The sequence below is a fragment of the Acipenser ruthenus genome, chromosome 8, assembly GCF_902713425.1.
Source record: "Acipenser ruthenus chromosome 8, fAciRut3.2 maternal haplotype, whole genome shotgun sequence".
Lineage (NCBI taxonomy): Eukaryota > Metazoa > Chordata > Actinopteri > Acipenseriformes > Acipenseridae > Acipenser > Acipenser ruthenus.
In genome coordinates this window covers 6,501,591-6,527,295 of record NC_081196.1, presented here as the reverse complement: position 1 = coordinate 6,527,295, position 25,705 = coordinate 6,501,591, and the positions used below count along the sequence as shown (strand labels likewise).

The 25,705-nt window shown below is 37.0% G+C and overlaps 1 protein-coding gene across 15 annotated transcripts in view; it reads left to right on the top strand.

Annotated features, from left to right (window-relative positions):
* Positions 1 to 25,705, top strand: part of LOC117405505 (teneurin-4) — a 187,493-nt gene that overhangs the window by 53,781 nt on the left and 108,007 nt on the right. For 14 of the 15 annotated variants that reach the window (XM_059028299.1, XM_059028304.1, XM_059028302.1 and 11 more), the window contains exons 2-3: positions 5,367 to 5,653; positions 11,828 to 12,097. In XM_059028299.1, coding sequence (XP_058884282.1) covers positions 5,431 to 5,653; positions 11,828 to 12,097 — 493 coding nt within the window. In that variant the 5' untranslated portion in view covers positions 5,367 to 5,430. The remainder of the gene's footprint in view (positions 1 to 5,366; positions 5,654 to 11,827; positions 12,098 to 25,705) is intronic. The other variant, XM_059028289.1, reaches the window with a different exon arrangement.

Genomic DNA, 25,705 nt, shown 5'->3' with positions numbered 1-25,705 from the left:
TTACTGTAGCAAGTCCCGAATGGCAAATGAATTTTTGATTAAACGCTTGACATAAAGACATCATAAAATCATAGTATTGGTATACGTGTTTTTGGAGAATGTCGGGGATATTGTACAAAGTAGGTAGAACCTTGGTACATCACGCATCTAGTTGAGTTAACAGGAACTATTATAATATCGGACAAAGTTTATAAAAATTGGATCAAAGGCAACAGTTACAATAAAAAAAGAACATGATCACTCTAAAAAAGGGAAGCAACATGTTCAGCCTTTTTGAGATGTCATAAGAACAGCACCTGGGAGCAGAGATTGGGTCCATTAAGGTCAGATTCCAACAAGTATTATCTTAATACTAGCTGGACTGCAATATGAACCAATGGTTTTATTAAGTTGTTGGGTCTACAAGCAGTTGAATTACTCCTTGTACACAAACAGATTGCCTCATTGAAGATAAAACCAGGCTCCCTGGCAACGTATGTCTCACAAATGCTTGTCTGGCACTTGACCGGCATATTATAGGACAGGTGGCATTTATTGAAATGGTGATGATATCAGCTGTATTAAATACCACTTGTCAAAATGTTGTAATTGTTCAATGCTTGCTGAAAAGGTTGCTCTTTGGTTCCCATGGCCTCTAAGATTGCAACCAGGCTTACCAACCAATTAAAAAGGCATAAGGAATGTGATAAGGAGGGTGAGTGACACATTTTCAAAGTAGCTCACTCTTTTGTGACTAAAGCAAAATGCCTTCGGGTAAAGCTGTCTTTTGCAGTGGATGGAAGTTACATGGGACTGAAATCTCCTGGGCAAAAGCCAGAACATTAGCAACCTAGAAGCAAGACTCCTTAAATTGGTCCTTCAATACTGAATTAAAACTTTCTTTCTTTCCGAGGGAGAAAAGCTGTTTTTGTTGACGGGGCGGTTTCGTGTCTGTGTAAGTGGCAAGTCATTAATCACTGGCATCTTTTCAGCTGTCGATTTGAACAAAAGGTGACCCCCACAGTCGACAAAGGCCATGTTTGTCATACTGAAGATATATTTTTTTTTCACAAGATAGACTAGATACATTTTGCCCTGGCTTTCTGTTTAGTGCATTTCTAGTGCAAGTTCAGGAAGTAAATATAATTGAATCTCTTAGAAGGCAGTGTCATTTCCCTCATTGACAGATGTTGCGCTATTTTTGTTTATCGAGAATTGCACACAGTTCAAAGCACTGAGTTTACAACCAACTACAATCTCAAGACGTTTTATGTATTTGGGATTTGTTTTACTGTGATCTGGGAATTATTCTTTTTTTTTTTTTTATCAAACCAGAAACACATTTTCAATTTTAACAGCACAACAAGCAATATCAAAATATAAATCATGAAACGGGGGATTCAAATCTTAAAAACACAACATGGTGGACATGTCTGCTGGTCAGGTTTACATTCATAATAATCAGAACAAACTGCTGAAATGCAATGCTAGTGGCTGATTTCATTCTTGTAGTATACCTGCTTTAGTAGTCCAGGGTCTCATTATACATGAACTTCTGCATTTGCTAGATAACCTTGGTTTAGAAAATGCTTTTCTAAATGGTAAATAGTGTTGTCAAGGCCAACTACATAGCTGGGATTTGCTGTAGCAGGAAGAATAATAATAATAATAATAATAATAATAATAATAATAATTTAAGGTTATAGATGACTGTAATGCAATCTTTTTCTTGTTTTCTTTATATGCCCATTTTTCTACATCCAGACTGTGTTAAGGCATGTCAACAGCAAAAATATCCATACTGAAAGGGATTATAGCACTTAATGAATATTACCTGTTTGCCAAAGCTGATTCAGTGAGGAAAATCCACCCTCACCCCTCTTAAACCTTAGGGATAACAATGCTGAAACTACGAATCAATTTTGAAACACTACACTGACATGCGCAAAGCCACTGCAATAATATGAGGACTGTGCAACAGTCTGCAAGCTGGAGACATGCTGGCTTTGATTACGTTTCCTAAACATGAAGTAGCTCACAAAGAAAAGCATTTTCCAAAGAACTTCTATGTTTGTTTGTTCCTATTAAAGTAATTTAATGTAAGTGGTCAGTTAACATGTTGTTGCTGTGATTAAAAGTAAGACCTTTTTAACGTCAGATTGAAGAATGCGAGTGTTTGCTAAGATAATAACTCATTCAGAAGCCCCAGTAATTGCTCTAACACTGCTGGCATGCATCTGTCTTAAATGATGGGATTCATTTTTTTTAATGTTATGTTTTTATACCAGCATCTGTCCACTCCAGTGTTTTTTATTCCTGGAATTCACTGTGGCTCATCAAGCAGTGGTAGCTCACAGCAGCATTCTGAATGCAGCATTCTTCAAACACACTGGAAAGTATCAGTGGTGACTTCTTTGTGCTGTAAAAAATGAATCGAGTATTGGAGGTGCAGTGCTAAAGTGTGTAATTCTGTAAACAGACAAACAACTATAGTATTGGATTGCATTATGCATAGTTATGGTTTGTAGAGCAGCATCTTCGTGGGATCTTGCGGCCCAATTAGCAGGTCCCATATTCTTTCCAAGGCCTTTCACACACACACACACACACACACACACACACCCTCCACACGCACACACACACGCTCACAAATGTTCACATTTCTGTAGACGCCCTTATTTATAAACTCCTGGCAGCCTCATTCCAACTCCTTGCAAGAGTCCAGCGCCAGAGGCTTTTCAAAGGGTGCTTTCTACTGGTGCATTCAGGTAGAAAGTAAATAATGGTGCCTGAGGAACTTAAACCTAATGGTGCCTCGTTATCTCTTATTGCTGGGTAATTTGCACTGAAAAAAAGATACAAATGGTTTACAAACATCACTTTATCATGAAGGAACTTTTCCGTATCATCAGGGGATCACCACTTATTCGCCGGTCCATACTCAAATAATAGCTTTATTTAACATCACAAATATAAATCCACTATTGGTTTTCTATGGTCTCATACTCACACTAAACTTGTAGTTTGTGCTGATACCATAGTTATTCATATATATATTTTATTTTAGTTTGTTTCCTATTGTGTGAAATTCTCGTATTTGTTTTCAGATATCAAATCTGTATATTTGTTTCCATTTTATTTTGTTTATTTCCTATTGTGTGAAATTCTCGTATTTGTATTCAAATATCAAATCTATAGTGGAGTCTATTGCAGTCAGGTGTATACTCTATGTAAAAAAAATAAAATAAATAAAAACTGTGAAAATGCATTCAATTAAAATAGATGACTGCTGTTCATACTCTAAGTGATATTGACATTCGTACAATGAACAAATCAATTAATCAAATAATTAGTCAATCAGTTAAGGTTTTATTGGACCCCTGGGGTCTGGAATCATTTTAAATTACCTTAAGTTGAAACCAAGTATTGCATATATTGTGCTATAAATTGTTAATGCTGTCATCCAATTCTTGTCGTTAAGAATTCAATACTATTCGATTCTATGTCCACCACAATTATAAAGGTATGTGCTGTTACTGTGGGATTTGGGGCTGTAGGATAATACTGTATAGCATTCTTCTGACAACAAAAACAAAAATCATTGAAAGCATTTAAACTGTTCACATGTTAGGACAGATTTATGAATATATAGATTCAATGCAGAGTTCTACTTTTGGAATAAAAAATTATGTTAATTATCCAAAACTATCAATTAACAACTCTGGGATTATATAGGTGGACATTTTATTCCATTAGAAACACATTGGATTACACTTTGTACAGGAGACAAAATCCAGCCCATTATACATTAAGTTCAAGTATACCATATCTGCCCTTGCTTTGCCTCTCACCCTGCAAGCCATTCAGATCGTAATTGAATCTTAAACAGCTCTTAAGCAACAGCTGCTACGATTGTGAAGCCAGTGTAGAATACATTATTAGCGTTTGCTATCGGCATTTCTTATTTTAGTTAAATGCATTGATTGCATATGGTAAATGTGGACACTTCCCAGCTCTGAATAAGTGTTTATTTTAAGACATGCAGCTTTAGGTATTTATTTAACACACTTTTTCAACACCAATGTAAATTCTGTTGACTCACATTTGATAATACATATTACCAGTAAAACGTATGTGCTCTTCTGTAAAGAATGCTTAGTGTTCTGTGTTTTCGGTTTTTATCTTTAAAAAAAATTCGGGAATTTATTTTACATATATTAAAATAGGGATAAAATCGAAAAAAAAGTTTTTAATTGAAACATCGGTAAAAATCGTAGGGGGAACAATCTTAGTATACACACTTTACATGTGGAATATGCATAGCAGTTCTGGTTTCTGATTAATAATGTCCCTGGCATGTATGATGAGCAGAATCTGTGCAAGTTGAAGCCACATTTTCCCAAGTTAGCTAGTATTTTGAGAAATGTTTGGGCAATCGCTGTGCTGAATAGTATCTACAGAAGGTATGACATCAGCACAAAACAAGCCAGGTTTGTTCGCCTTGAAATCATAAAAAGAAAAGAAAATTGATAGAACTGGGTGGTGCAAGCCATCGGGAGATGCATCAAAAATCACACTGGACATTTACATCAATGCATTCCATATAAGTTTACCAACTAAAGCATCACCATTTTCTGTCAAATATTTACGATTTAAGATTGTCAGGTTAAGGCAGTGTTTTAGCTGATGGATAGACAGTACTGTCGCACAAAGTCACCAATAAATACCTTTCTGCAATAAACAGTGTCTGTCCAGCAAAGCACAGTGCTCTGACAAACTCATTAACACAGTCATTCTGCGCTCTCTTTTTATTAAAGCGTGTGTAAATGTCACATAAATGGATTGCTTGTCTCCCAGTTCGCTTTCTTGTTTTAGTTTACTATGTCGCTTATTTTTCAGGTATAGGTATATACATAACCTGGTAGAAAATAGAGAGATTGGAAGGATGCACACAGCTTAGCCATGTCTGTAATGGAAACTGTCAAATGGTGCATTAACATTACTAAGAACCTTGTTTATATTCTTCCAGACTGCCTTTGATGGTCTGTTTATCTACTGTTTGAAAAAAGCCTAATGCTTTTTCTGCGACCTTTGAGTGAGTTAAAGTGTATGCTAGATGCTGCGACCTTTGGGTGAGTGTATGCTAGACAGTACTATTCAACACCTGACTTAAGAGGATCCGGTCACACCATGTAAACACAAGTACTTGTTATGAGGTGGTTTTGGTCCTTTAGCTTGAAGGTTCACCTGTCAAATTTGGTGATGCACCTGTATGGATTTGGCTATTTACCTGTTTACATCATGTCACTCAAGCTAAGCTAAAACATTTAGTTTTTTTAAACAGATAAACAAAACCTTCATTTTTTGTTCTTTTTTTTTTTTTACAGAATTTTTGGGGCTGATTTTCCTCTAGCACCAATTTTTAATGTGGAAAACACAGACAAGACAGCCATGGATGTGAAGGAACGAAAACCCTACAGGTCTCTAACAGCACGGCGCGACACAGAACGACGCTACACCAACTCCTCTGTGGAGAACGAGGACAGCAAGCTCCACCCCAAATCCTACAGCTCCAGCGAAACGCTCAAAGCCTACGACCAGGACTCAAGACTGGCCTACGGGACTCGGGTCAAAGACATGGTTCACCAGGAGTCAGACGAGTACTGCAGACAAGGTAAACTGATCACATGTGAAAAGCAAAAACTTTAGATAATAAGGGACTATTATTGCTAAAGTAGCTTTCTCAACAAGGCAAGTAAAATCTGAATGAATATGGTTGAGTTATTGTGAGCTACTGGCCATTTGTCGGCACTGTCTCTATTTCTTTTGCAGTTTTGCAGAATGGACGAAACGGAATTACGAGTCTTGTAACTCGAGGCTTTAATACTGTAGGACTAAAAGAGTTAAGGTATCCCATGTGACTTTTCATGGGGAGTTGGGGGGGGGGGGGGTCAGTTAACATGCAGTACTGTACAGTTCCTTCAACAGATTCATTCTTTATTGTAAATGCTTGCTGTGAATCTATTCCCACTGCCCTTGTGACAATCACACCTCATATGCAATGAGTATGAGGAGTAACCAGCTTACCTGCCGTGAAAGAGGGAATAACTAGGGACTGCCATAAAGTAAAATAACCCGAAAAAAAAATTTTGAATCTTGGAGTGGAAGCCAATGCAGTTGGGGAAATGTAAACTTCTAGTAAAATGTGAACTTCTAGTAGAATCTTCAAAAGTTTAGGGAGCTAGCAGTGGTGCCAGTGATTTATTGAAGAGGCCATTTGTCATCGGTTTGAGGTGATGTCACCCAGCAATTGGAAAGCGCCTAAGGAAAACAGCCCTGACATATCCTGTAAGTCAGCAATAAATAGGTTAATCCAACATGCAATTGACAATAAATAAACACAAATGCAGCTAGTTTAACTCGAATAGGTCTGAGAGGAAAAAAAAAAAAAAAAAAGAGTTGATATGTTTATTGGCTCCCGGTATTGACCGTCTTGAGTTCCCTCTGCTTAAAAGGGCACGCTGAGCATGCAGCTTGACAATCAATGCATCCAGTGGCATTTAATATAAAGAATTAGATTTGCAGTTAATTGTGGCAATCATTTTTCATTATTCATGAGATATCCAGCTTGGTTTCAGAGGGAGGTAGGGGGTGAATGTTGTTGTTGCTTGCATACATCTCATCTCAATTCTTTATAGTGCTGGTGTTGTTCAAACGATGGGGAGCCATCCTGCAAGAGAAATTATGAAAATGACTTTGAAGTTGCTTGAGGATGCCAGAAGACAAGGTTAATTGTAATACCAAGGGAAAAAAAAAAGGTTTCAAGAATGGGGAAGAGCAAAAATAAAAAAATATTTTCTTTCAGTTTTATTGTTTTAAGGTGCTGTTAAAATCTTTTTGAAGAAACATAAATATTAGTGTGTCAATAATTGCCTTTAAGAAATGTAAAGTTATTCAGTATTAAATGGAATAAAACGTGTTAATTACTCAACACAAAACAATGTGGTGCCTCGGTTTCCCTTTTTACACAATTATTGAGTATTGTTATCAATCATTGTTATTTAATATCAAACTTGTGATCAAACTGACACAAATGAATTGATATTTGAGAAGAGATTATTTGTGTTACCATTATTTTATCCTTTTGATAGGATTTATTTTCTTTCACTTTCCTTAGTTTCCTTAAACATGTGTCATCTCTGCAGTGAATTGTGGGATTGTAGCCCTGGGCAAGGTGTTATCTCTGATTAAACTTGACAAAGAAATAAATATCCCAGTTTCCACAGCGGTAGCTCATGTTAGGGTTAAGGAAAGGTCACGTTTACGTGACGAATCACTTCGATTTGATAGTTTTGCAACATATTTTCATTGTCAATTTATGGCCTCCGTATGGCAGTACGACAGTAGAAATCTCAGTGCCCTGGGTGAGAGGAAAAGTTGCTTCCACAGGAGTTAAATGCCATTGATTGGCCATTGTAAAGGTGAGGGAAGGGCAGATTTTCTTGTTTTGAAGCCAACACATTAATAAATAGGTGTGTTTTTTGATTTATGTAATACCTGCCAACAAATACTACTTAAAGACAATTACTCAGTAAATACAAGTATCAGCAGATCTCAGTTCCTGTATCCTTTGTCCTTTTTTTTTCTTTACTCAGTGTAGTCTAGAGAGGCATTAACAACCTGTCAGATAAGTCAGGAAACTAACCTGCAAAACCGGGATAGAGATAAAGCCATAAAAAAAAAATTCTGATGAGAGTCACAATTCATATTGCTTTAAGTTTGCTTCTCAACGCTTTTCTTTTCTGTTTAAACATAAATATAATTAATTCATTGGACCCAGAGACCTGCTACATTCAATGTGTTTATAAACAATAGTGCAGATATTATAATGCTAAGCGTCCCCCACCTACAGAGAGAATAAGGCATTCTTTTTGCACTGATGGAACATCATTAAAAACATCACAAGCATTGCTGATTTAAGGGAGTTTTAGCCTTTTTAAATACAGTTTCTCTGATTTGTGATTCATAAAAAAACTAGGTGCTACTTTTAAGGCAGCATTTGTGAATGACTTCAAGGGATACAGGACTGTACTGTGAATGCCAGAAGTTTCCAAACCTGTCCTTGAGAGGGCAAAGGAAGGACAGGACTTTATACACTGTTGGTCCAGTAGGAACAAGGGTTGTAGTGGGTTTGGTTAAAAGCACATGAGTCCAGGAGCATCAGCATAAAAAGAGAGAATAAGGCATTCTGCACAGCTGCACGCCTCTAGTGGTCATTTTTCAAACCACTACAGAAATTTTGAAAAATCCCATGCATGTGTATAACTGCAGCTACTAATATTTACTAGATTGACATGCAAAATTCATAAGAAGAGTGGGTGTGTTTTCTCTTCTGAATTAATGGGATAATATGCCATGTACAATTTCTAAATATGTCATTTCTTACCTGTTATCATCCTGGTAAGTGTGGTCTCCATCATATTGTTTTTGCTTTCATCATTCACTGTGCTTACTTCCCCTCTGCAACTGTGCCAGAGGGGATGGGAATTACAGCTGCAAACCTCTAATGGTCCTTTTTCAAACCACGACAGATATTTAGAAGTGGTTGAAAAAGACAGAAAGCACAATAGAGAATGATAGATATCAATCATAATACAGTATGTTAAATAGGTTAGACGTGACACAGAGTATTCTTTATACAAATAATACAGTTTCGGGGAGGGGTGAGGGATGGGGGTGAAGGGGGTTGCTATCAATTTGCCTGATTATTTTCTGAAACAGAATGCTGCCACTAATGGCTTTATGACAGGCTTCAAATTGTTTCCCCTTGTAGATTTAAGTCTGGCCTAAAACAAAGTGACTGAAAATCGATCAGCATCATTGCTGAACAAATACAAAATTTCACAATTGCAGTATGGAAATTAAAAGTCCATAGCTAATGTATACTTGTTAACCAGCCCACATGCTGTAGAGTCTGCACGATGTAAAAAAAATCTTGTTTAGAAGGGAATAGGGGATTTAATAACCTGCTGTGGTGACAAAACCTCGTTTTTGCCTTATGTAGATGGAAACAGTAAACGATTCAGTTTGTGATAGCTTAATTTTCATGGTTAATCTAGCAATGTGTGAAAGTTTGTTTTTTCACTCTTTATTGTTTCGACATAGCCTTGAATTAAAGCTACAGAATTAGTTAATATGAAAAAAAAACACTTAACTTAAAAACTAACAATATTGAAACTTGCTAGTCCTGATGTAAACGTACTAGTACTTGTGTGAAGTGCCTAAGTTGGAATCAACAACAGTTGGGGTCCCTACAAATAGGCTTACATTTTATTTAAATAAAAAAAAAACGTATAAATTTAGATTTTATTTATTTATTTATTTATTTATTTTCAACAAAGTAACACCTTAGTAAACGTTTCTACAGATCGATCAATCATCTGTTTGTACCTCGTTACTGAGCGACTACTGTTGTGTGCTGAGAAACTGACAGCACCAGACGGGACGACAGAGGAAAGAAATTCTCTCAGCCGTGTCACCTTGCCGACCACGAAGCTCCTCCTGAAATTGACACACAATTTTTTTTTCTTTGTTATTATTATTCATTACATGTGTTGCTGTTTACAAAAATGCTGGCTGGTTTGTGGAGTTGGGGGTTACAGTCTGTGAGTGGTTACATAACTATGAATCACTACCAATAATAATTAATGTACTCCCGTACTAAAGTCCCAATTAGCAGTGGGAGAAAACTGCTTCAATAGTAGAATCTGCCAGAACTGACGGGCACTAAATCTGCTAGGTCGGATACTAATGAGATCATAACAAATACAAAAGAGGGAAACGCAGATCTTTTCAAGAAAGCTGGGAGACCTTGTATAAATGGATTTGAATATGTGAAGGATCGCCTTCCGGTTTGTCAGTGTCGCCAGTGAATGTTTTACTTTTTAAACGCTGTAATAACTGTTCTAATTGTGAAGCATCCGCACTAGTATTTTGACAGAACAGGTGATTTATTTGCGCCATGCGGGACCTTATTTTCCCCCATCGGTGCTTGAGCCCCCGAGCACTCACGGAATCACCGCCTGTGCACCTATTATCAGTGATTAAGCCTGGTTTTCATACTAACTTATTATCGCTCACCAGTACTGTATTGGTATAAGAAAAGTGTGTTTTTAAAAAACACTTAAAAATCCTGAAGTATGCTGACGATAATGTAAACAACACCAAGCTACAGACAGTCTCAAACTTTAAATGTGTTACTGTTGTTTATAGGTAAGAACTCAACTTTATTATAAATATATTGTATTATTATGTTTTAAGAAACATATTACGATAAATGGTAATTGTTTATTTTATTAGTTTTAAAATGTTTAATAAAACATGGCCTATTTTTTGACCTCGTTGGTACAATCGGCCCCCTTTGCTAATGACATCTTCAGTCTTTCTTTTGTGGTGGCGAGGTCACAACCCAGTATAAATCTCCACATTTTTGTAAAATGACTTTACACTTCAAAGATGCAACGTGTTTCAGTGGATTCAAACACCCCAATAAACTTTGCATCCCACGCAGAGGGAGAACACAAACGTAAAACGTCAGTAAGTGGGGTTGGCACTGCAGGGGAGATGAAGGGAGGTTTCAGTTCCGAGTGACTGTTTTGTAAGCATTATGAATGCTTATTCACCACTGTTACACCCCATTAGAAAATTTACTTTCCTGCATTTTTTAACGCAACACTGTGCATGTGTGTGTGTGCATTTGTTTTCAGTACATGCCCAGAGGACCACTGAAACACAGACATCAACTAGTCCTCATCAGATTTAATTTGCCTTGGGCGATTGTGAGTTTCTAACCCTGCTTAGTGTCGCTGAGAGCAGGGGATTATGAAAGACAATAAGGATAACACAGTAGTCCTGGGTTTTTGCTTGTTACTGAAGTGCTGAGCAATATCCTGGACACATGTTCATAGGAGTATCTCTGAGCCAGCAACATACAGTCCTAAATCCTACAGAGCCCACAGTGGTTCTTATGAGGTAGGGATACTCTCTGGTGTTGAGAGAAACCTGGTCACTAAACTGAGTTTGTCATGATTGGCAGTTTAAGACATAATGGTAGGGGATGTTATGCAGGTCTATGTTGAGGTGCATTGGGGGAGCTTTTTCATTTGAACCTTAGACCACATTGAATTGAGTACAGGGTCTGTTTTCATTTGAGGATTGTCCAATTATATACTAGATCATCCCTACGGTCATCGCTCGGTCATACAATCTTAGTATTTAACTAAAGAAACTTTTTTGTTTTGCCGAACAGTACATTTCTTTAGTTTTAATCAAATCGTGTATTAGGCTTGTGCCAGTCATGGCCATGAATCATTTTTCAACCTCAGGGCATTTGTTTTGACATTCACTACACGCCTTGACAATAACAGACTCTGATTTATTTATGTGGATATTTTTTATTTTCGTTATTATTTATTTATATCATTGTTACCTTGGAACAATTTTAATCCAAAAGCAAGACAAACTACAATACTGTGTGAGAGGATGCCAGACCATTACTAGATTTGCGTGCAGCAAAATGCAGAATCACACAATTCTGAAATGAGCTGATATAAAATATAAAGGAAATTCAGAAACAAATAGCTCCAAGGCACACTCGTCTGTCAGTCTATTATTTTTTTTTTCATTTCAACAGCTAACAAAACTAGAAGGCCCTCATAAACTCTTAGTGGATATGCCTGTGTGTGTTTGTTGAAATTGATTCCTGCAGTATTAATATTTTTTGCTGGCTGTACTGTTCTGTTCTCTCGCATTATATCCAAACCATATTGGTTTTCTCTGTCCCGCCCAGCAGCTGATTTCTCTCTGAGAGACATGGGGTTCGGCGAGGTATTGCCTCCACACAGCACAGGCTACCGGACAGACATCGGACTTCCTCATCGCGGTTACTCCATCAGTGCCGGCTCAGACGCAGACACCGAGACAGACGGCATCACGTCCCCTGATCACGGAGTCAGGATGTGGGTGCGCAGCGCCAAATCAGGACGCAGCTCCTGTCTGTCTAGTCGAGCCAATTCCAACCTCACGCTTACAGACACAGAGCATGACAACACGGAGAACGGTAAGAAGGGATGCATTTATACTATCCTAAAAGCTATGGCATTCCCTTTAATAGGAAAGCCGAGGGTACTTTGTGGAGTTCAGTTCTAGACAGTAAGTTCAGTCATGCCTGTTCTTATTGTCTCTTACAGTTAAGGATTCACCCTGCTAATACTGTACAGTAAGCTGTCTAATATATAATGCTTTGAGGCGTTCTGTCATGAAATGTGCTCCTGAAATGAAAAATGTTATTGAATTGCACGTAGAAGGCAGTGTTAATTTAGTCAGCATTGTTTATTTTAGTCACAACCTGTAGACTTGTAGTCTAGTCTTAGACTGACGATTTCATTTAGTCATTCTCTTAGTCTAGTCAACTAAAGCAGTCACAAATGTAGTCCACTCTTAGTCATTAGGTGTTGGTTTTAGCCAGTGTCTTAGTGTATGGTCAATAATTTTGTCAACTTAGTCCACTGTTAGTCCTCTAAGCATACTGAAGCTACTTTACTTAATGTTAGAAAAATAGACTGCATATTCATATTGTTGTAAGAACAAACAATACACCTTAAGCTTCTTGTTTTAAACATTGTGTTACTAATTTATTAACTGCCAATGCACACGTTGCGTGAAGCTTGCTTGCTGTGTCTATTAATTTAATCAATTCAATAGGTTTTTCTTTTCTCGCTGTTTGCTTTCTGTGTGTATTCACTCTTACTCTGCATCTTCGTCCTTTAGTTAATTTCGTCAGTCATGATTAGCATTTTGGTGTGCAGTCATAGTCATAGTCATAGTCATCATCATGCTTTCGTCCACTCATAGTCATCGTTGACAAATATAAAAAACACCTCGTCGATGAATATTTTCATCACTAATTTCATCAACTAAGTTAACACTGGTACTAGAAGGGCTGGCTTAGTATTCCAGTAACATTACAGCAAGCGGTGGAAAGGATTTTTTACATCTACTATGTAAAAAAACATGACTTACTCTTTGGTGGTCTACTGATAATTCTTCATTCCTTCATTCCTTGCCTAGGTAGTTTCAAATGCTCATAACCCAGATGGCCAGGTCATCTCAATCATATACTGTGATACAGTAAATAAGGATTTTATTATAACGATGGTTTGCTTGTTAATCTCTACATCATTGGAGTCAGTTGACAACCTCGACAGGTAGTCTTGGCTTTATTCAAGCTTACCTTACCGTGACTAGGCTGGTTCAGGTCACTGGCCTGCTATGTTTATGCAATGCTAGGTTCCCTCTGAAAGGCTTGGAGACTGAACTACCCTCTCAACTAGGGCATGGTTGAGTTCATTGGCAGGGAGAAGGGTAGGAGAGCCTGGCTTGACTTTGCTGGTATACAGAAATGTAAAAACCAATAACAAATCCGATTCCATTCTAGTGAAACTAGACAAGTACAATATATTTTCAAATTGAACCGAAATATGTTTAATAAAACAACCACACAGCACCAGAGCGTTATACAATGTGAAAAAAACACAGTTTAAATGCTTTTCTAATATTGACATAACTGCATATAAATTATTCATGTTACTTGTGCCACTTCGTTTAATATCTACATTTAAAGTCCAACACACGTGGATCTGTGATTCTTAAAATAGCTCTAAAATAGCAAAACGAGTACCTCTATTGATGCTGCCAATTCTATCATTTCAAAACAGAGTACAAAGCTAGACGCAGGATTTGTGGAGGTTAATTTCATTTGATGCTGAGATTGAAAAAAAAAATATATATATATATATATATATATATATATATATATATATATATATATATAGACATGAAACAATTCTGTACTTTTTCATTTGTTTATTTAGCAGACTGGTGTCTTCATCAGCAGTCTCCTATTGAGCTTTTATTTCATGTTTAATTCATTTTACTTACCTGCTCTTGCTCTATGGGTATGCTAATATTATTATTATTAATTTAATTTAACACTGTAAATGTATTTTAATCTGACATTTCCATGATTAATAGGAATCAGTATAAATAGTTACACATAATTTCATTAGGTTTGATCTTCTGCTGTACCTGGCATACATTGCAGAACTGTAATGTGCAAGCAAAAGGTGAGCTACCAAGGACTTTTGCAAAAATGCAAACCTAATCAAATCTTTACGGGATTTTTTCACATTTTAAATGTTAAGACAGTCTGCTTGGTTGCGTATGTGGCATTGATGCTTTGAAACGTCTGTTTTTATGTTGGCTCTTTTCCAGCTTCGTACTTTTCAAAGCATTTAAAAGGCACCTAATCTGCTCATTTTTGTCTTCATTACCTCGAATATCAGCTTTGAATTTAGTGCATTCCAGGTTATAAATCCTCAACCCTTCTCGCTGGAACCTGTAGTTTAGGTGTGTTGTATTTTGGCGACAGTTGTCTTGGACTTGTGGCAAGGTGCACAGATCCCCATCATGGAATGGTTCACTTCTTAAGCCGCTCTCTCCACAATTAGCAGGGAGGCACAGAGCATCCTGTGGTTTGTGATTGGCTCTTCTCGTTTCGGGAGCGTGCCTCAGTTTGTTTCAGTGCCAGCGGAACTGCTGGGGTGTGCTGCTTTGCCAGAAACCTGGGGGACACCTGGAAGGGAATTAAAGAACCGCTTCAGAGCTAGTCATAACGAATCCACGGCACATGGGCAGATTTACAATACATTACCTCTTACATGAGTGCCTTCCATGATGTATCTAACTGGGCTTCTCTCAAGTCCAGAAAAGTGATGTGCCAAGACAGAATTGGGAGTTTAATATAAAGTGTAGTACTAATGTTTGTATTGAAAAGGATTCATCTAAAGAAGAGCAATTGTAATCAATTTTCAACAGTCAAAACCCTGTCGAAGAAATCTGGCTAGAAAATGACATACATCTAATTACATATTCCTTCTGAAGAAAAGTAAATGACTATCAATAATTTTCAATCAATCAGTATTTATTTTATATAGCGCCTTTCATAGTGGACCACCATCACAAAGCGCTTTACAAGATAGTGAGGAACAATGCATAATACATTAAATACAAACAGTAAAAACAATGCAAGTACATTAAATACAGGCATAATACATTAAATACAAGGCTAGGATGTGAATTCTAAACATTGTGGATGCGTGTGTCATACAGAATCATACGAATAAGAAGGAGTGAAAAACCTGAAATAGCAATTTAGACAACAGCTAATAGCAGATATCAGGCTTGAAGAGCATTGAAAGCAAGAGAGGACAAGTGGGTCTTATGGATTAAGCATGCTTTTATTTTTGCTTTTTGCTTTGAAAAAATAAATATTGGTTTGTACTAGTTCAATAAATTGTAATTACAAATCAATGTAAAGGGGCTTTTATCTATTACCTCTTAAAGGCTGTACTGTGCCCCCCCTCCCCCTGCTGCTTTGATGAACACACACCAATCTCAGGCTTAGTAGTCTTTCCACCTTTACATGTAGGTCATGTTATTTCCTTACACAACATGTGCTGATTGAAAAACTAAATTATTACTGCATGACGTAAAGGGATGCTTTATATCCTCTACGCTTTCATAAAGTTGTATTTCTTCAATCATTATGCTTACCAGGCTTCCTAACTATTCCAGGAATCCACTGGCTCTGCATCTAAAAGCTTATTTGGAGGTTTTAGAAATTACCACAAGGGGCATATCTCTCTGAAACTTACACAGTTGCAGAGGGAGGAAAAAATGGCAAAAACATTTCTAAAAACTCACTTTAGAGATTAATTTGTAAGGTTGTTAATTATGTGCCTAAGAGAGTAATGGAGAATTATACAAAACACACTTAAGATATTAAACTGCAGACATATTAAATATTCTGAACATGTAGATGGTAAAGTCTCCCTGAAAAACTAAAGCAAACTGTATATATCAGGATATACCTTAAAGTAAAATAATTAAAATAATTTCTGTATATTTTTTTATAGAATTTTTGTATATATGTGAAAGATAACATTTAATTACAGTATCTTGTAGTGTATTGATCTATAGTAACTGCCTGACCTTGAAATACATCAAGGTAAAATACTAAAACATGTATTGTTTTTATTACGTTAAAGTATGGTTGGCTGTTTGCCTTGTGTAATGATAAGATCAAATTATCAGTAATAAACTTAATTAAGTGTTACCCTTTTAATCATCTGATTTTTTTTACGTAGGCTAATATGAATTTCTTGTTAATTGTCTGTAATTATTATTTTAACAATTTTATTTTGCAGTCTTTACATTTCTGCTGAGTTCATTAAAAGAAACAGCAGCAGTAAGACCTTGACCGAGCAATTTGTTTTTGTTAATATTGTTTGAGTTCAGTATTTTCTGCAAGCCTTTCAACCTTAAATCTTTGCTTCTACCTGTTTTACGTCTGACAGCGTACTGCCCCAGGCCCTGTGTACTGCACAGTAAACCTCACCTAATTTGCATTACATTGCCTAATAAACCCTTACATTCAGTTAAAGATAAACGCTGTGACATCTGTTCACAGTTAAAATATCAGCGTCACTTGTAGGCTGCTTTGTAGACAGCTAGCAAAGTAACTTTTGAGCAGATTAATAAGTTGACAAAACATCATTATCATGCACAACAAGCTGCAACATATCAGAAAGGAAAGCAGTAACTGACTCCATAGAAGCAATGAGTTTCAGATTTTAAAATATTTCAATTAGCTATTTGGCTCTCCAATGACAGGTTGGGTTATTGGGGATCTACTGTCAGTGCAGTTGGTACAAAAACAGAGCATACTATGCAAAAATGCAAATGAGTCTCAAACAGCATACCTTTTGCAGCTTGTAGCTTGTATCCTATATTCCTGTGCATATGACTACTCTAATTAGACAGTGTAAGAGGCATCTTCATATGACACTATTAAATTCCATACCACTGTGTCATATTGGTATTAGGCTATAAAGAACCATTCTAAAGACTTTTGTTATTGGAATTTCTTACAGATGTCTTCCAAAGTCACTAATCTTTTTTTATGTAACAATGTATAAGAAAAATGTAAATGTATAAATTTTTTAAGACTATAGTACAGGAATCCCCTCCCTCTGCAAAACTCAAATCATGTGGATTATAACATTTCCTTTGGGGGGGGGGGGGGGCATTCTTGGACTTATTCGGCATTTAAGAACTGGAATGTAATGCTTTGAGATTAGGCCCAGATGTAGAGACTAATTCTAACTGTGCAGACCTTTGGAATCTGGCCTGTGACCTCTCAGTTGAGCCCTGATGAATCTGGTGGCAATTTCAATTGGCAGTCATTACACAACCACTAGCATACTGTGGGATATTGAAAAAAAATGTTATGTATATTAAAAACAAGTATATTTATTTCAAGTAATGTGTCCCAATACACAGATTTACCATTTAGACTGAACTGTGCTTCAATATTTTATTAGCAAACACTCTGTATGATAGTATTAACATGAATTCATCGTAATGTACAATCGCACTGATGTGAAAGTGTGACTGGAAAAATAAAATGCAAAAACAGGCTTACTGCTGATAGTGCTTTTACATTACAGCTGCTCAATTTCAATTGAATATTACTTTAATGGTGATTCACAATTACAGTGACTGGATTACCTGACCGTACCCTGAAATAACATAACAGAGGCTTACATTTGTTTTAGTAAAGCTGAGTAATTCACATCATGAGTTGTAGATGCGTACAGTAGATAAATATAAACCAGAATGTCGATTGTTGGCCTTATTCAGTGTAGCAACAGCAGCATTGAAGCAGAATGTCCAGATGTTTGCAGGATGGGAACAGTTTACCTAAGGACGATGCCTGCCAACTCACTGGCACTGATGAACTGTAACGTGAAAGGAGGGTGAAGACTAACCGACTGCAGGGTCAAAGTGAGCTGGTCATCTGGGTTTAGAAAGTAACCAGTTCAGTGCCCTTCTCCTTTTTCTATTAAATTATTTTTTAAACGTCAGAGTTCTTAAACATTCAGTAATTGGTTACACAGACTGTAATTGTGACGCTCCTAAAATACTCCTTTGTTCCTGACGAAAAAGGTTATTGCAGAACATGTGTTTTTAACATCTGTGATTATTATGACCTTTTTTATTATTTAGTTAAATGTTTAATTATCCTTTTAAATTAAATTTCTTGTCAAGTAAAAGTCCTCCTCTTCCTGTAGCTCAGGGTTTCTCAAACTCTGTCCTGGGTACCCCCTGTGGCTGCTGGTTTTCATTCCAACCAAGCTCTCAATTACTTAACTAGACCCTTAATTGAACTAATAATTTGCTTAATTAGACCCTTTTACTTGTTTTCAGCTCTTAAACAGTTGCAGTACAAGTTACTTATCAAATGTTATAGCTAACTTGAAATATGCCCCGCTTATAACGAAAGTTGCCCCGTTTACAACCAGAACAGTGAAGAAGCATTGCAACTGTCCATGGTATACCCTCGAACGTTGACTGCTTAAGTCTGCCTGCCGCAAGTCTGAGTGCAAATGGAGGTCATCTGGACTAACAGTTCACAGAGAGCTCTGGACCGATCACCTCAGTAGCTACAGGCGTGCGCTCGCTGCTGCCAGGATGAAGTAGTTCATAGCCAATCTTCCTTTTCGCTCCAAAACTAACAATCTGCTTGAATCTCTGCAGTCTGGTTTCCGGCCGCATCACAGTACTGAACCTGCTCTGCTCCGGATTGTAAATGGTCTCCTGCTTAAAGCTGATGCTGCTGCTCCCTCTGTCCTTGTCCTCCTTGACCTAACTGCTGCTTTTAATACCATAGATCATAGCATTCTTTTTGACTGCCTTCAGAAGTATGCTGGGATCTCTGGAACCTGTCTCTCCTGGCAGTCCTCTTACCTATCTGGACGCATGCAGTCTGTTTCCTATGATGGAAGCAGTGTCCCTCAAGGGTCTGTTCTTGGGCCTCTTCTCTTCAACATCAACATGCTTCCCTTGGGTCACCTCATCCGCCAACACAGTCTCATGTTTCACTCCTATGCAGATGACACCCAGCTCTACCTAAAACTAGACCCTGGATGTCCCTCTGCCATGGTCTGGCTCTCAGCTTGCATCCAAGACATCAAAGCCTGGATGTCTGCCAATTTTCTTCAGCTCAACACTAACAAATCTGAACTTTGTCTAATAGGATCAAAAACTCAACTAAAGAATCTCAATTTTGCTACCTTGAACCTTGGTAAATGTCTGCTGCTGCCTCCTCTGTAGTCAAATCCTCTTTCTACCACCTCCGAAACATCTAAAATGTCCGTCCCTACCTTTCCATCCCAGATGCAGAGATACTCTGTCATGCATTCATCTCCTCTCGACTCGACTACTGCAACTCTCTCTATGGTGGTCTTCCGTCACATGCCATAAACTGATTGCAGCTGGTTCAAAATGCCACTCCTAGGATCCTTACCAGATGTAAAAGACAAGATCACATTACCCCCTGTCTTGCCCAGCTGGCTACCCACATGTCTTGTATATTGCTGCTGCATTTTTTAACGTGTGTAGGGGCGCTGTGTAAATTTAGTTTGACAGTTTATTAACGTCAGTTTGTCTGCTACTTTATTATTATTGTAGTTCATTAACATACACTTGCCTATTAGTTAATTTTATATGTTGATACACGTGCGTCATGACAAGTAATACATATGTATTTCTTTCTTTCTTGATTGATATTGTGTCTGGTGGCTAACTCCGTCTTAGAGAACGCTTCGATTGCTTCCCGAGGGGTGTTCTCTTAGCCGGAGACTACTGTATTGGCATTGTAATATTACAGGTATGAAGTCATTCTATATTAAACTGCCCTACACGGTCTCATATTTGTGTGACAGTTGCATTGAATATTTTCTTCAGAAAACAGATTCCCCAAACTGTTATTATCTAAATTTCACAAATAAATAAGTCAATATTTCAAGTTTTACAGCATGCAACAATAAACATATACTTTTATTACCACCAGTGCCCAGAGTATAGTTCACATTTATATGCTGTATGCATTGTGCTGGCCTTTGCTCCAGTGAGAGGCTATCACACAGCAAGACAAGTGTCAGATGTGAATGAGCAGAATCAATCAATTTGATGGCGGCAGTCTTAACAGTGCCTTAGTTTGGTTAGCTTTCATTTGGCTAAATTCCAATAAACAACATCTGTTTAATTGTTTGGACGTCAAGATTAAAGGGGTTTTATTCATATTTCGTGATCTCGACCCTTTAACCCTTTCATGCATGGCAACCTTATATGGGGGATGGATAAAAAATAAAAAATAAAACTCTTCTAGTGTTTATATGGGGAGATATGGAAGGTGCAAATGCATTATAGCCCCATATGAGTGTTATTTTCCCCATATAAAGCAATGGATAAAAAAGAAAAAAGTATGTATTATGTGTCCATAAAAGGGTTGATGTGCCACCATTGCAAATATACTTTTTATTTTATTTTTGATACTGGAATCCGTGTAAGAACAGTTAAACAGGGATAGTGAAGAATACAGCTGTTGTTTTACAGGCCTGTGTCTCTTGATCAGAATGGCTACACGTTATGAGCGTGATCATTTGGAATACATTTTTAATTCAAAGTAACTGCCAAAGCAGTGGAAAGCTGTCACAAGCACTTGAGCCAGCACAAAAGAACCAGCCAGGGCCTGGAATCATCAGTACTGAAAGTATCGCACCCCCTGACTGAACCATGTGCACTAAAAACTGGAGTTTGCCTTCTCTGCAAGTGAACAGTTCAGTTCAGCAGATAGACTGTCTTCTCCTACAGTAACTCTCTTCATTCTTCTTTTATCTGCTCAACAATCACTAATGACATCACACCACCTCTCTGGTTAGGTAAGTGATAAGAAACACTTTTGTGAAAGCCTCAGGTTGGTTTCTATAGATGCTGTATTTTCTTTTAGCTCCCTTCAGCCTTCGTTTATCTGCTAAACAACCACTATTGTCAGCCCAGCACTTCTCTGGATGAGTAAGTGCTGAAAACCACTGTTTTGTGAAAGTCTGATGTTGGTTTCTGAGTGTGGGCATATACACAGTAGAATCCCTCACATATGATCCTCAAAAGCCTCAAGTGAGAGCTGGTTACCATACAGAATGAAAATGAAAAGTGGCTGACAGTCATCTTAATTGTGAGGTCTTTATATCAAGCTTGTGGGAAGGAGGGATTTTTCTATTTGTAATCTTTTTATTTTGGCTATCAATTTGACACATTAATTCCTGAATAAAAAAAAAAAAAAAAAGAGTTCTGGTCATTTGTTTTAACCCAAAAGAGAATAAACCAAACCCCAGATTCCAACACTAATTACACAAGCTGGTTTGACCATGTCTCCAAACACTTGTGAATTAATATAGAAATGTGCTTCTGTCTAATATATATTGCTAATGTCAGATTTCAAGGAAACAGCACTGATTACCCAAGTCTCTCAGGCATTAAAAATAATATGAACAGCCTGCCATCAGCTGAATTTCATATCCTTCATATTGTCAACCAGGGCTGATAAAAGACACAAATCTGGTTTCCCTGGTCCCTCAAGCCTTACGATTAGTTTGCTGCCTTGACCTTTTCCATCTGTGGGAGGCAGGGGGGGGGGGTCATCAAACAAGGAAAAGCTGAGGGAGCTGGAATTAAGTGTCTGTTAAAACTTCTGCCTGTGTCTGTGGACTTGGAAATGATCTATCACTGCCTTCTTTCTTGGAAACATGAAACAGGGTTTGATAAACACACTGCATTATGCCATTACACAGCTGTGACAGACCATACTATTACTGCAAATACTGGAGCAAATTACAGTATTTCTATGTGAGAGAAATGCCATCAACACAGCTGCCATTTTGATGATGTCTGTTGACAGTTTCACAAGTAAATGTGATGTGCCTTTATGCTTTTCATTTGATTACCGTTAAGGGCTAATTACCATTAAGTATTTATACTATTTTAGACAGATTTTTGTATTAAAAAAAACAATGTGAGAGATTAAATTGAAATATTATCAGAATATACTAAAACACTTAAGAGCTGTTTCATTAGCAAAACCAACAGTAACCAATTAAACATGTTTGCCCCTAATACAGTTTGAGATGTATAGTAGAAAATATCATCAAACATAATGGCCCAAACAATTTGTGTGTCCTGGTTGTGTTTAACATCTTTAAACTCATTCAGTTGTCATAGTAAAACAGGTTTGCATCTCATTTGCCTCATTGCACTAATATATGTTTAGCTATTGGGTAGTCCATATAATAAGCAAAATGACAACATTTTAGAGTTTTTCTTGACAGCCTATTTCAAGGCACTTGGTTCTCACAGTGCATCATATATAGGAGAAGTGTGTGTTTTGCAGAGGAAATTCAGTTCAGTAACTACAGAATCTATTTGGTTTTCTGGAAACAGCTTGATGAAGTCAATAAGTACACCACAGGGACTTTAACAGATCAGCAGGATAATATATATATATATATATATATATATATATATATATATATATATATATATATATATATATATATAAAAGATGGTGTTTTGCAATTTTAATTACCAGGAGCAAAGCAGCTTTGCATGTACATAAGACTGCACAGTGCACCCTATAGGTTACATGCATTTCTGCTAAGAGTAATCTGTTATGGACTCTTATCTTAGGCCTACTGACCCTTGTTTTCAGCCAGTATTTTGTAGATATCTTATACTGTGAAGAGTCAGGGTAGGAATATGAGAATAGCAGTGAATTTGGTCCTTTAGCTCAAGCATTTGGTCCAGAGGAAATATGAATCACAATGTCAGTGGTTTAAAGACATATCGCTGTATGTGAGGACAAAGGAATAACCCCAAATCCTCCAAAGGTGCTGCATGACACATTCTTCACAGACAGCAGAAGATATGTGGAGATTTTCAGTTTGTCTCCAGTATGAAAGAAAAAAAGGGTAATGTTATATGTCTCCAGCTATTAATTTATGAGAAAGAGTAAGGTGAGAGAGGTGTGGACACTCAGTCACTTCCACTGTAAGATGTGACAAAGTGCCGAAGCAGTGCTGAAGGTGAAAGCATGACTGCCTGATTCGTTGTTCTAAAAAAAAAAAAAAAAAAACAAACGAACGAACAAAGGACTTGACAGGAAAGCACAGCACATGGCACAGTATATAAAGACCATAATACAGTGTGTGTGTGTGTGTGTGTGTGTGTGTGTGTGTGTGTGTGTATGTATGTATATATATATTAGCTCAAAGAGCCAGCTGCCCAACGTTCCGATATGTATATATATATATACATTGTTAGTTTCTTATCATTCCATGGGCTTAGCCAAGGGCTGTAGTGTGGTTACAGTCCTAAATAGTGGATACAGTTTCAAAATCTTATTACTGAAGTCAATTCAATACAGTGCAGTAAACTACTATTTCTAATCCTGATTGAATATTTCCAATGCAGCTTCACACACATGTTCTGCATTTTCACCAGGTCCCTTTAAACTTCTTTTTACACTTCTAATGCTTTTTTTGCCAGTATTTTTTTTTTAATCACTCTATTATATTTACTACATTACAGCCAAGTGGTGTCATGTATTATTATTATTATTATTATTATTATTATTATTATTATTATTATTATTAGCGAAGGTAAATATCTAATTTTTTATGTTTCATAATCAAGGAAGGATAATTAACATTATCCAGAACATACATATATATATATATATATATATATATAATATGAAAGATTTGGAAATTCTAAAATCAATGTGTCCGTTTGATGTGCTTACAGTATGTGCAATTTGAACCACTTGATTTGGTCTTTTGCTAGTTTCTGCTCCTAATCATGCTCCTGCTGCTCGAAGCAGAACCTATGGAGGGGCCGTGGCGGGGGACTTAATCAAAAAACTCTCTCTCTTCCTGCTCCAGCAATGTATCCCCAAGCTGAAAGTTAACCCTATCAATAACGCTAGCGCTGCAGTACATGCACAAGATTTCCGACTCGCGTTTCAGATTACGTAGCAGAGCTTGATAATGATAAATCAAGGCCACGTTTTTGTTGGTCGGATTACATTTCCCACCATATCTCTTTCTTATATGCCTTTTAACAAGATAATCATTAAAATTATTTTAATCTTATCCAAGGAGTGCATCAGATTCATCTTGATATATGGTGGTCTGTATATTGTGACACATACAGCACTGTACTGTGTCATTATTGTAGTGTAGCATTCATATTGAAACATACATCTTATGCGGTTATTTGCTTAATTTTCTGGATCATTTATTTCCAACTTGTAAACTAACAAAAAATATGTATTCGTATTGTTTTTGCATCATGTTTAAAAGGATGTACAGTACAGTGGACAACAAGTTGCATATGCAGTCTATACAATAGAAAATCTTTATACACCAACGCATGGACATATTTCCAAGCCCATAAGGCAGACAGATCAACCAATCAAAACTGGCTTCCTATTCAAATTCACCTTGAATTTAACACCCTTCACAGCCTCTCACCCCAGTACTGTACTGAACATCAATGCCATATCCTGTACATGGGACATATGTCTTTGTGACTTACATTGATATGATTCTCATATGAATACTAGTTTCAGCGAGGGCTCTTCTTTGGGCTATAAATTTGAAATTACTAAAACATTTCAAGTCAAGCTGGTAATCAATTGCATTCCCTTAGAGAAAATAAATGGATGCAATAACCTTGATATTCCCATTAGCTTTATTAGTTTTTACTGTTATTATGACAGGCATGGATCAAAATAAATAGAAAGCAAGAAAACTACCCACCCTGAAAATGAATTCCACATGCAGTAGACCTGCCTCTGAGCTGCAATGGAATTGAGTTTTATTTAATTCTTGCAAAGATTGTTTAAGGCGCATTATAGCAGTGATAAAAAGAATTAAGTTTATTTTTAAAGAAAAAAGTGTTTGTAAAAAGCAATAATAGTAGTCCTTGGGCAGTCTGCTTTTAATACAATTGACACAAGGTGTTATTTTTCACAGGTTTTGGTCCAAACAGTAAGGAGTTTCTCAAAGTAAGTTGGCGGCATTGCCTTCATTCATTAAAACAACTGGTCTGGCAGCTAAAAGGAAAAAAAATGTTCTGGAGCCTTATGTTTTAAGCTCATAACAACAACAGAAGAAAACATTGTTTGTAAGATGCTCTCAAGAACCAGTTTGAATGTTAACTTAGCATTAACATATCAATGACATGGATTTAAACGATAAAGATGTGTTTGTGTGTTTTATGCGACCATATTGTGGATTAATTATGCCGTCTCATAATTGTCATAATCGAAGTGTAGAACACAATAGCCACAATTCGCAGCAGCTGTTGACATTTCTATTGATTCAAGTGGCAGTGATTAAAATGTGCTACCAAGGTCTGCAAGGCTTTTTGGATCCAGATCAGAGAAGAAGGATTTGTCCTGGTGATTTCTGTGTCTCTTTCACAGCTCACAGTTTTCCACCAAAATGAAATGTAAATCCTTTATTTACTGTCTCTCGGAAACACTTGAAACCATCCCAAAGCTCAGACTATAAGAAACCTCACATCTCCTGCTCATATCCAGCGTTCATGAGGGGAGGAATTGTATTTACTTCAAGCATATGTATGTGCAATGTGTAAAATGAATTCATTTTCCAGAAATCCTCAGTGAGTGCATGTAAATCACTAG